This window comes from Mandrillus leucophaeus, unplaced genomic scaffold (genome assembly GCF_000951045.1).
Source record: "Mandrillus leucophaeus isolate KB7577 unplaced genomic scaffold, Mleu.le_1.0 Scaffold307, whole genome shotgun sequence".
Taxonomy (NCBI): Eukaryota; Metazoa; Chordata; class Mammalia; order Primates; family Cercopithecidae; genus Mandrillus; species Mandrillus leucophaeus.
Window position 1 is genome coordinate 3308026 of NW_012103221.1, and position 12639 is coordinate 3320664.

At 37.4% G+C, this 12639-nt stretch overlaps 1 protein-coding gene across 1 annotated transcript in view; it reads right to left on the minus strand.

Moving 5' to 3' along the window:
* Positions 1–1313: 1313 nt before the first annotated feature.
* The window catches only part of PEX13 (peroxisomal biogenesis factor 13), a 56883-nt gene continuing 45557 nt past the window's right edge, over positions 1314–12639 (minus strand). Inside the window, exons 3-4 of the mRNA XM_011987326.1 lie at positions 7235–7360; positions 1314–4582 (exon numbers count right to left, since the gene is read on the minus strand). Coding sequence (XP_011842716.1) covers positions 4284–4582; positions 7235–7360 — 425 coding nt within the window. The 3' untranslated portion in view covers positions 1314–4283. The remainder of the gene's footprint in view (positions 4583–7234; positions 7361–12639) is intronic.

Sequence of the window (12639 nt, forward strand, 5' to 3'; positions counted from 1 at the left end):
CGATCTCCACTCACTGCAACCTCCACTTCCTGGGTTCAAGTGATTCTCCTGCCTCAGCCTCCCAAGTAGCTGGGATTACAGGTGCATGCCACCACGCCTGGCTAAGTTTTGTATTTTTAGTAGAGACGGGGTTTCATCATGTTAGTCAGGCTAGTCTCCAACTCCTGATCTCAGGTGATCCACCTGCCTCAGCCTCCCAAAGTGCTAGGATTACAGACATGAGGCACCGCACCCAGCCCCTGTATTTTTTAAAAAAGGACTTTCAGGCCCGGTGCGGTGGCTCACACCTGTAATCCCAGCACTTTGGGAGGCTGAGGTGGGCAGATCTCAGATCTGCAGAGCTGAGATCTCACCACTGCACTCTACCCTGGGCGACAAGAGCAAAACCCGTCTCAGAAGAAAATTGAAATTAAAGTATATAAAAAAAGCACTTTTATGTGAGGCACGTGTAGCAGTTATACCTATTGTTATAAATTAGGAAACTGAAAAACAAATAATGGGACTTAAATCTTACAGTAAGCAGTGATGTCTAAACTAGAATCTAGATTCCCCAAAATCTAGGTATGAAGTCTTTTTATTTAACACACCTGTAGGTAATTCTATATAAATGTATTATTTGTCTTTTTTTTTCTTTTCAGTTGGAGTCTCGCTCTGTAGCAGACTGGAGTACAGTGGCGTGATCTCGGCTCACTGCAATCTCCGCCTCCTGGGTTCAAGCAATTTTCCTGCCTCAGCCTCCCGAGTAGCTGGGACTACAGGCACCCACCACCATGCCTGGCTACTTTTTGTATTTTTAGTAGAGACAGGGTTTCATCATATTGGCCAGGCTGGACTCGAACTTCTGACCTTGTGATCCACCCACCTTGGCCTCCCAAAGTGCTGGGATTATAGGTGTGAGCTACCACGCCTGGCCTATTTTTCTTTAAATCACAAAGAAATAGAATAGACATGTTTGCAGTAGGTAATATATACAATCATGTTAAAAAGAGACTTCATATTAATTCTAATCCTGCAAAAGCATTAACAATTTATCTTAAAGAAAAAGTCAATCAAGTTTCACATATTTTTATTTCTCCGTAAAAGTAACTTCACAACCTACTAAAAATAAAAATTTAACTGCATTCAGTTTCTGTTCATTTTTCTATTAAAGAAAGCACAAGATAAAGGATAGCTGTGTTCAAGTAATGTGTAATTATGACACACAGATTGAATCAAGTACGTACATAAAACGTTAAAACATGAAAATGTATAGTTCTCTTACCATTTCCTTTCTGAACTCATAAAATATAATCAGAAAAATTAAAAGAAACATGTTTTATTATTGTAACATATTTTATTTAATTAAAAATGTTTTGGTGTGTTAGCAATTTCTGTAAAGTAGCACTCCTTAAATAAGTTCCTAAAAATAATATTGGAGCCTTGAACATTTATCTTAGCTAAAAAAATTATTCTAAAACTGTCATGATAAAAAAGGTTACAAAATTTCTCTTTATTCTAGTTCTCAATTCCTTCTCCAGAATTTTAATACAAAAGGAATTTTCAGACACAAATAGTCACCAGATAATGCATACTATAATTTAGCAGACTTAACCAAACAATAAACACCCTTACAAAAGTGCCACTGTTGTATCACTTTGTGCTATACTCTTCTCCCTATACATCTTTAATAGTGGTCACTTCTACTTTACTTCTAGCATTCAATTTAGACATCTCAACCCCAAATTTAATAATTTATCAAAAATTTGTTTTGAGAACAAAATTTCTACAAATTATCTAACAAATCAAAGCAGAACCTTTAATTGTAGAACACAAACGAAAAATAATACACAAGAAAACTTATCTCTTCAACTTCAAGGCTAATACCTGGGTGTTGGAAAATTGGCCAAAGATAAATACATTTTACTATAAAGTATTTATTTTTCTGCACTGGGTCAAGATTTCTATTTTAAAAGATATGTTACTTATGATACTGTCATTTCAAAAAAGGGCTTTCCAAGAAGCCTTTAGTAAAGTTCTTCTATGCTGGGTATGTACTTGGTTCCTGTATGTTTCAGTCTGAACTATTTGAGAATTACTTATTTGTTGAACATAGTCTATTAGAAAAAAAATACTAAACCGCCGGGCGTGGTGGCTCATGCCTATAATAATCCCAGCACTTTGGGAGGCTGAGGTGGGTGGATCACCAGGTCAGGAGATGGAGACCATCCTGGCTAACATGGTGAAACCCCGTCTCTACTAAAAATACAAAAAAAATTAGCCGGGCCTGGTGGCGGGCGCCTGTAGTCCCAGCTACTCGGGAGGCTGAGGCAGGAGAATAGTGTGAACCCGGGAGGCGGAGCTTGCAGTGAGCCGATATTGCGCCACTGGACTCCACCCTGGGCGACAGAGCAAGACTCCATCTCAAAAAAAAAAAAGAAAAAGAAAAAGAAAAACATACTAAATCACAATTTTTATCAAATAGTTCAAAGTTTTCAACAATGTCTATAAATGTATTCTTATACACCTGTATTCCTGATAGTATTACTCTGTAGTACTTTCACAGCGAGTATATGAAGTTTCCTATTTTCTGGGGCAATATTCAGCATACTGAAAGTTAACTGCATTTAAAATCATTATAAACCAAAAAACATGTCAAATAGTATATCGTATTATTTTGTTTTTGTTTTTGTTTTTGTTTTGTTTTGAGAAACAGTCTTGCTCTATCCCCCACACTGGAGTGCAGTGGCGTGATCTCAGCTCCCTGCAACCTCTGCCTCCTGGGTTCAAGTGATTCTCCTGCCTCAGCCTCCTGAGTAGCTGGGACTACAGGTGCATGCCACTGCGCCCAGCTAACTTTTGTATTTTTAGTAGAGACAAGGTTTCACTGTGTTGGCCAGGCTGGTCTCAAATTCCTGACTACAGATGATCCACCTGCCTTGGCCTCCCCAAGTGCTGAGATTATAGGCATGAGGATTATCATATTCTAAATGGCAATTGAGCATTGAGACTATAAATAAGTCACAGCAGTAAAAATTAAACCTAAAAGAAAAATGTATCCAATGTGACACATTTTCAATATTTACAGAGCATCCTAAATATGGAATTTAAAAAAAATCACACAAGGTAGAAGCAAAAAATCTATGAAAAGATTAAAAATTACTATTATAACTGATTGTATCATTAAGTGCAAACTCAAAAGAACTCAAGTATTTGTTGTAGGAAAAGAAAGTATACCTTTCATATACTTCTGATTCACCCAGTATGAAAACTAGTCATATTTTAAAGAGATAAATAATTTTTTTTTTTTGGAGATGGGGTTTCTCTCTTGTTGCCCAGGCTGGAGTGTAATGGCGAGATCTCCGGCTCACTGTAACCTCTGCCTCTCGGGTTCAAGTGATTCTCCTACCTCAGCCTCCCGAGTAGCTGGGATTACAGGCATGTGCCACCACACCCGGCTAATTTTGTATTTTTAGTAAAGATGGGGTTTCTCCATGTTGGTCAGGGTGGTCTCGAACTCCCAACCTCAGGTGATCTGCCCACCTCAGCCTCCCAAAGTGCTGGGATTACAGGCATGAGCCACCATGCCCAGCTTAAAGAGATAAATAAATAAGTGATCCTTAGAAGAAATGGAACAGTTTGTAAGAAAGATAAATTTCAGACTTTTTGCTAGGAGGGAAAACTATTAGGGCTACATACTCTATCATTCTAGAACCATCTTCTTCAGAATGCTTCTGGGTGACCTTTTCAAGATAAATTTTTAAAAATACAGTAAAAGATAGCAGTGTCAGTTGTTTGTGGGTGAAAATATAAACCCAACACTGGATATAATACAGATCAGAAAATTTTATTGTTGAGATTACTTAAGGTTGTAAAAAAAAAATTTACCTTTTGCCTGTTCTCATACTGATATGTTATCATTCCATTTCTAAGGATTCCAAGTCAATTAATTTAGAACTTTTAAAAGTATTAATGATCCCTACTGTACCAAACTGTGCATGCTATAGTTCATCAATCTTACTCTTCCAATAAACCTAGAGATCTAAGTAAGATGAAAATGACAGCAGTCTCCATAATCTTAAAATCTAGGTGAAACAAATGTCCTTATGGTCCAATAATGTGTGTAATAAAATGTAACCAGGTCACCAGACCAACATACTAGTGTGTAACTTTAATTAAATTTCTAGCAGCAAAACACCTGAAATAGCCAATAACAAATGTTTTCATTGGATTGTACATTCATTTCTTTGTGAGAAATAATTTTAAAAAGTACTCTATTGTTCAACTGCAAGCAAACATGAAAGATATCAAAGATCTTGCTTTTCTCCATCTTTCCCAGTGGAATCAGGTGCAACTGGAACCTTATTAGTTTCAACAAAAACAGATTCAAAGGCAGCTTCCTGTTCATCCAAAGAATCAGCAACCGTGGCTCCTTTAGTTAGTGTTGGGTTGGTGAAAGATGGTTGCTGCTTGGAAATTTTACTTGATTCCACTGTTTTCCTACCTTTTCTTTTACCAAGAATTCTGACATAATTTGCAGGTATAAGTCCTGTTGTTTGGCCATCAAGACTAGCCAGAAGCCAACCACGCACTTTGGGTTGTTGTTCTGATGGAAAAAAAAGACAGTCTTGTAATTACAATATACTTTGGAGGTCCAACAGAATATTAATGGTAAAGTATCATATTCAGGAAAATCTGTTATGCTAACATAGTAGATAACAAATAGTACATGCATATATCTTCAAAATCAAATGCTGAGTAGGCTTAACAGTTCTAGGGTCCATTCTTCTATTTTTATTTTATACTTACTAAATATTTCCTTCTACCTTGAAGAACATACAGTTTGTATCAGTTGGTCCATTCATAGAGTAAGGAGATTTAGTTCTCTCAAAACTGAAAACAATGTCTTTCATATTTTAAATTGGAGTCTAAGAAATGAATATCTCATTCCTTCTCAACTGTGTAAGTTAGGAATAAGTATAGAAAAGATATACCTTTATGCACTCAGCTTTCTTAGCCTACTTTTGGCAAAAATATAAAATTCATTTCATGTCATTGTGATAAACAATCCTGAAGATAGTGAATATTAATTTCAATCCAAGATGGGCAAAAAATTGAAGACCTCTGTTATTTCTAGCCATATGGTAAATAAAGGCAATATTCTAAGCTTAAAGTAAGGAAGATTATTTAATGTATTCAATTTTCTATGGTATTTTCCTATCTTATCTATATCTTTAAAAAGCTGCTTAACTGTTACAATTTTAGTTCAACATTATAATTTAGGCACAATATAAGACTTTTTAATGTTTAATGCTCTATAATAACAGAAAAAAACAAATTTACCATGTCTATGACTGATTTTGTTCCAAATGCCCAAACATACGTTTCTTGAGCAATGGAGGAAAGCCAAGAAGCAAGCTAGTGTTAAGAGGCACTATTCATTGAAGAATGAAATATAAAATTTTTCTGAAGTGTTATTAAGTAACTGAAAGAAACCACATGACCCCTAATGAAAATTATCTGTGTTGTTCCTGTCCCTAACAATAAATCTTTAAAAAATCACTCGTTTGAAACCCAAAATAGTAAATTGCTATTTTCCCTATAAGAAAAATACGAGTAGGCCAGGCGTGGTGGTACACATCTGTAATTCCAGCACTTTGGGAGGCCGAGGTGGGTGAGTCACAAGGTCAGGAGTTCAAGACCAGCCTGACCAACATGGTGAAAGCCTGTCTCTACTAAAAATACAAAAACTAGCTGGGTGTGGTGGCATGTGCCTGTAGTCCCAGCTACTCAGGAGGTTGAGGCAGGAGAATTGCTTGAACCTGGGAGGCGGAGGTTGTAGTGAGCTGAGATGGTGCCATTACACTCTAGCCCGGGCAACAGAGCGAGACTCTGTCTCAAAAAAAAAAAAAAAGGGGGGGGGGAAAGAAAAATATGAATAGAATACCTAAAAGTCTAAAGGTTTGTATTTTATTTTTTTCTTGAGACAAGGTTACACTACATTGCCCAGGATGGAGTACAGTGGTGCTATTCCACAGGTGTGATTACAGTGTACTACAGCCTCAAACTCCTGGCCTCAAGTGATCCTCCTGCCTCAGCTTCTTGAGTAGGTGGGACTATAGGCACACACCACTGTACCTCGTTTAAGTCTAGGATTTTTGTAATAGGGATGAGGCAAAGATTTAGTAATCTCATCCCAAATTTTCAATTATTTACATAGTAATGATTTCAACTATTTGCATAGTAATGAATATTGAAGGTATTTCTTCCCTGCATAGAACGACCAAAGCCAAAAAAATGGTGAAGTTTCCATTAATAGATCCTTCCATGAAAAAACAGCCAGAGTTGTTAAAAGCACAAGGTCTCAAGTTGGACAAACCTAGATTCATAGTCCAGCTCTATTGCACCTTGGCTTTGTGACACTGGACAATTTACTCATTCTGAGTCTCAGTTTCTTCAAGTGTAAAACAAGGACAGGATAATAATTGTACCACTTCACAGTATTATTGTAAGGGTTAAATGAAATATGTAAAATACAGTACTTTGTATATAGTAAGTACTCAATAAATGATATGTTATTGTTATTAGTACCTTTATCAACAAAACATCACTTTTTGCAATAAACTTGAATCCCCACAAACACACATATTAAATAAAATCCATAAAAATTCTGATAATCATTACTCAGGAAAGGTGAAGGAAAAGGTCATTTTGCCTAGAGTCATTAAAAAGTATCAGTGACTTGGTCCAAAAATAAACCTGAGATGTGTATAAATTTCTTGCTGGGGTTCTATAATACTTCATGACAATATTTCCTAAAATACTCATGATGAAATTTCTGAGGTAAACACTATTGAAGTAATAAAGAAGCAACACCAGTCCCAGTAATCAAGGACTAACAGTAATGCTTAGATGATGCTAGATAATTTCTTTGCTTTATTAGATTTGTTATGTTTAGTTACTGACATCACATTTTTGTGTGGGGATTAACAGTTTGAAATTCAAGTATTTTGAGTTTAGAAAAGCCTATATAAATAAAGCCTTTCCTTATCTCAGTGAAATACTATTAGAATAGCTGCTGGGGCATTTCTTCCTGACTCCTCCAGATTTGGAAGCTCTAAATTGACATGAAAAAGAAGTTCTAGTAACTATCTCTAAGTTAACTCACAACGAACAAGATCATTTGTTGTAGTTTTTAATACTGCATTTATGAATATCAAAATTTACAGATAATTCCAACTTATTCATAATTTATTACCTTTGAGAGCTAAGTTTAGCATATCACCAGCCCGGAAAGAAATTTCTTCTTCAGATACGGCAGCAAAATCATATTCTGCTCTGGCGACTACATGGTCATCCTCACCACTTGCCCAGTTGATGCTGTCTATAAGCCAAATTAAAATTAGGTTAATAAAATTTACAAAAGAAAAATGCAGATATTTCACGGCCTATGGTTTGCAAACTGCATAAATTTGCCAAGAGAAAAGTCCTCCCCTCCCAAGTAAAATCTATAATGAATACTATGTTAAATCAACAATAGATCCACTAGAGATACCTATTATGAACTTTTTCCTTTCTTTAAGCTCCACTCTCCAGCTCCCTTACCGTGAGGCAGGGGTTGGCAAATTTTTTCTGCAAGGGTCAGAGAGTAAATATTTTAGACTTCGAAAGCCAAGAGGCAAAACAGGATGTTGTGCAATTCCTTATATAAAAAGAGGAAACAAAATTTCCATAAATTTATTGACAAGATTAAAAATACAATAACCATGTTCCTTTTTTGTAATATAGGTCTATTTGGAAGTTACTTAGAAGAATGAAATATTTTGGGGGAAGGATATTTCACTTAATTGGAATTCAATTATAAATATTCATTTGCTAATTCTAATTTGTAATAAAATTTGAGGTACTGCATTTTTGAAAATGCCTTTTCACACTGATAGGTAAGGTCAAATCCTAATATCAGTCTATAAGTATGTGGTTTTAATTGAGCATATTTATTAGTTGGGAGAGTAACAGGCCAGAATATAATTCTGTTAAATTCTTCTCTTGATATTTGCCTTTTACCATATTATTACATTGCAGATTAATCACTTCCAAATGAAGATTAAGTGAAAATTCCTCAATCGCACAGTTAAATGGATTTTGCAATATGGAAATTTCCTTTGTGCTTGCATGGAGGTAAAAAAAATGCTCTGGCATTGTATTAGCTTAAGCTTGGAAAATGTATCTGCTGCCAACTTGCATGGGAATGGAGATACTGCTTGTGTTAACTTCTGATGGTCTGAGAGGTATATAAAGCAGTGTGACATTACTTGTGAGTCAAACTATACTAGGTGTCGTCAAAACTTTACTCCAGTGTAAGTTTTGCATATAAGCACTGTTCTGCTTTGTGGTTTCAATTTGAATTACTTAAGAATATAGGCCAGGCACAGTGGTTCATGCCTGTAATCTCAGCACTTTGGGAGGCCGAGGCGGGTGGATCACCTGAAGTCAGGAGTTTGAGACCAACCTGACCAACATGGAGAAACCCTGTCTCTACTAAAAATACAAAATTAGCCGGGCATGGTGGCACATGCCTGTAATCCCAGCTACTCAGGAGGCTGAGGCAGGAGAATCGCTTGAATCCGGGAGGCGGAGGTTGTGGTGAGCCGAGAGCGCGCCATTGCACTCCAGCCTGGGCAACAAGAGCGAAACCCTGTCTCAAACAAAAAGAATATAAACAAGTCAGCTAGGCATGGTGGCTCATGCCTGTAATTCCAGTACTTTGAGAGGCTGAGATAGGGAATTGCATGAGTCCAGGAGTTCAAGACCAACTTGGGCAACATAGGGAAACCTTGTTTCTACAAAAAAGTAAACAAAATTAGCCAGATGTGGTGGCACGACCCTATAGTCTCAGCTTGACTCGCCTGAACCTGGGAGGCAGAGGTTGCAGTGAGCTGAGACTGCACTACTGCACTCCAGCCTGGGCAACTGAGTGAGGCCCTGTCTCAAAAAGAAAACAACAACAAAGAATATAACTAAGTCTGGGCTGGACATGGTGGTTCATGCCTGTAATCTCATTTAGCACTTTGGGAGGCTGAGGCAGGATTGCTTGAGGCCAGGAGTTCAAGACCAGCCTGAGCAACACAGTGGGATCTCGTCTCCACAATAAATAAATAAATTAGCCAGGTGTGGTGGTGTGTACTACTAGTACTAGCTACTTGGGAAGCTAAGGTGGGAGAATCATGTGAGCCCAAGAGTATGAGGTTGCAGTGAGCTATGATTACGCTACTGCACTCCAGCCTGGCTGACAAAGTAAAACCCTGTCTCCAAAAAGAACTCAGAATTTAACTAAGTCTGCAGTAAAAGGTGATTTCCAAAGCTGAATGGGTTTAATAACAATAGCTGAAAAGGCATTCTGTTCAGAAAAATTTCATTCTTGGCCTCAATCTCAAAAAAATAAAACTTAAGCCTTGTTCTGCCATTGAATTGCCATGCGGTAGGGCAAGTAGGGATCTTCAGCTTCTATATCTGACAAAAATTCACAAAACTGACAATGATTATGTCACAAGAGTGAATAAACTTTACCTCAACACTACCAGTTCAGTAACACATGATAAATTCAAATATTTTCTGCAATGTACCTGCTGATGAATAATAAAATGAATAACCACAGACAAAAAACCTGTATTTGCAAAAGTTTAACTTTTGTCCAACTAGGCCTCTTCCTGCTCCACCTATATTTTTCACCATTATCAGGTGCAACACATCTTAGCAGATTCAGGTTGTATAGAATCAGTGTTTTCACCTTCTTAGAAAATGTTCTTATCTGTAGTTGAACCATGACTATTCACAGAGGCTACTTCTTCAGTCATTTCCAATTCATCATTGACTTCTCAAACAACTAAGCGGTACTGTCTTTTTTTTTTTTTTTTTTTTTTTAGTAGAGACAGGGTTTCACCATGTTAGCCAGGATGGTCTTGATCTCCTGACCTCGTGATCCGCCTGCCTCAGCCTCCCAAAGTGCTAGGATTACAGGTGTGAGTCACCGCACCTGGCCTGTCTTTGTTTTATGCTACTTTAACAGAATACTACAAACTGGGTAATTTGTAAACAATAAAAGTTTATTTGCTCACAGTTCTGAGGACTCGGAAATCCGAGATCAAGGGGCATTTGTTAAGGGCCTTCTTGTTGCGTCGTAACATGGCAGGAGGAATCACATGGCAAGAGAGTGCATGCAAGAGAGTAAGAGGGCCGAACTAGCTTGTATAACAAACTCACTCTCAAGATAATGAACTCACTCCCATGATGGTAACATTTAGCCAACAAATTTAGCAAGTATTCATATCCATTGGGTCATGATGAGCCAAGGAAAAACATTCAAATCATTTGTTTTATTTTAAGTTGGCCATGTTGTTCAAAATGTCATCAACTCTTCAAGAAACTGTTCTCACTGAGAAGCTAATAACCTTAGACAAGTCTACTTACTCTGGACATATTTTTTTGGCTGTTGCAATTACAAGTAAACAGGTTTCCTTGCCTGGGTAACACATGAACCTCTCAGGAACTTATTTTGGTTGCAGCCTCATTTTATTTTATTTTTCTGTTGATGAGGAAATTCTGCTGCGATGAGAATTCCATTTTAAACTTTGACTGTTGGTTTTCTGTGATGAGTGCTCAATCTGGTAATGTTGATTTGTAGTATAGCCATTTAACATAGCTATAGTGTCACTGTATAATAAATATAGTTCTTTACCATCTAATTCAATAACAAAAAAATTCATACTATATTGTGCCTTGAAAGTATGACACTCAAAGTACACCTTTTTCTTGTGTGCCATGTATGTATTTGTAATTTCACAAAAAAAAACCACTGTGGTTTAACAATGTATATATTACTCATCATGCTATCAAGTTATAACTCAGTTACTGAAATTTGTAGTGGGCAGAGCAAAAGTGAAGCCATTGGAATTTCACATACAGTCTGCATGCAAACTATTCAATTCTGCTGTTACAGTGGAAAAGCAGCCATAACAGTATGTATGAAAATAAGTTTAGCTGTGCTCCAATATAACTTTATTAATGAAATTTGAATTCTATATTATTTTCCCATCACAAATTATTTCAATTTTTAAAACAATCTTTTAATTTTCCAACAACTGAAAAGTATAAAAACCATTTTTAGCTTGTGAGCTGTACAAAAATAGGAGCAGGTCAGATTTGGCCCACAGGACATGGTTTGCCAATCCCTGCTCTAAGCAGCTAAAGTAACAGGACCTCAGTTTTGCTTCTCCTCAAAAATCTCTTTGTATCATTACCGATTTCCTCTCCTTTTGACTCAGATAAAAAACTGTCATTCCTTTTTACCTGCCAGGTTCCGTAAGATCACACCCTCTCTTACTTCCTATAGGAGCTTCTTCATCATTTAACTCCTATCTTTCCCTTATTTATAACTGCTCCTTCTCTACTGACTCCTTTCTTTCAGCCTAACAACATTCTCAGATTTCCTCACTTCTGAAAAGACAAAGCAAAACAAAAAACTGACAATCACCCACCACAACAACTTGATCACTCAATTTGGCCATTCTTTTCCTCCCTCCTTCCATTCACTGCTAATCTTATCTTTTTCACTTCTAACTTTATTTGCCCTTTATCCTCTGCAGTTTGTCTTCTCACTACCAAAACTACTTCCTGGAGCGTGATGATTTCCAGTTGCCAGATCTAATAATCTCTTCTCAGTTCTTGAACTTATCGTAGAACCTTACATCATTCATCATCCTTCCACCCTTCCTCCATAATGCAGCAATAATATGGTTCTATTTCTGTTCTTCCTGATTTCCATCTTATTCTGTCTTCTTTTGTCTTTCTATGATAGTAGTATCATTCACTTACATTAGTTCTTCCATTTATTTGAGACCAGGGTCTTGCTGTGTCATCCAAACTGGAGTACAGTGGTACAATCTCAGCTCACTTCAGGCTCAACTTCCAGGACTCAAGCCACCCTCCCATTTCACCCTCCCAAGTAACTGGGACTACAAGCATGCACTACCACACCCGGATAATTTTTGTAATTGTCGTAGAGATAGGTTTTCCCTACGCTGTGCAGGCTGACCTTAAACTTCTGGGCTCAAGCGATTTGCCAGGCTCAAGCGATCTGCAGGCCTCAGCCTCCCAGTGTTGGGATTACAGGTGTGAGTAATCCCAATCTGACTGTATCTCAGGACCCATGTCACTGCCATGCTGAGCCAAGCCACCATCATTTCTCACTTGAATTAAGGTAATGGCTGCTTGACTCTCCTGATTGGTCTCTTATGCCCTAGCTCAACCTAAAAACCATTCTTACCAAAAAGATGTATATATATATATATTTATTTAATACTTTAAGTTCTCAGGTACATGTGTACAATGTGCAGGTTTGTTACAGAGGTATACATGTGCCATGTTGGTTTGCTGCACCCATCAACTCATCATTTACATTAGGTATTTCTCCTAATGCTATCACTCCCCAAGCTCCCCCATTCCCCAACAGGCCCCGGTGTGTGATGCTCCCTGCCCTGTGTCCATGTGTTCTCATTTTTCAACTCCCACCTATGAGTGAGAACATGCGCTGTTTGGTTTTCTGTCCTTGTGATAGTCTGCTGAGAATGATGGTTACCAGCTTCATTCACATCCCTGCAAAGGACA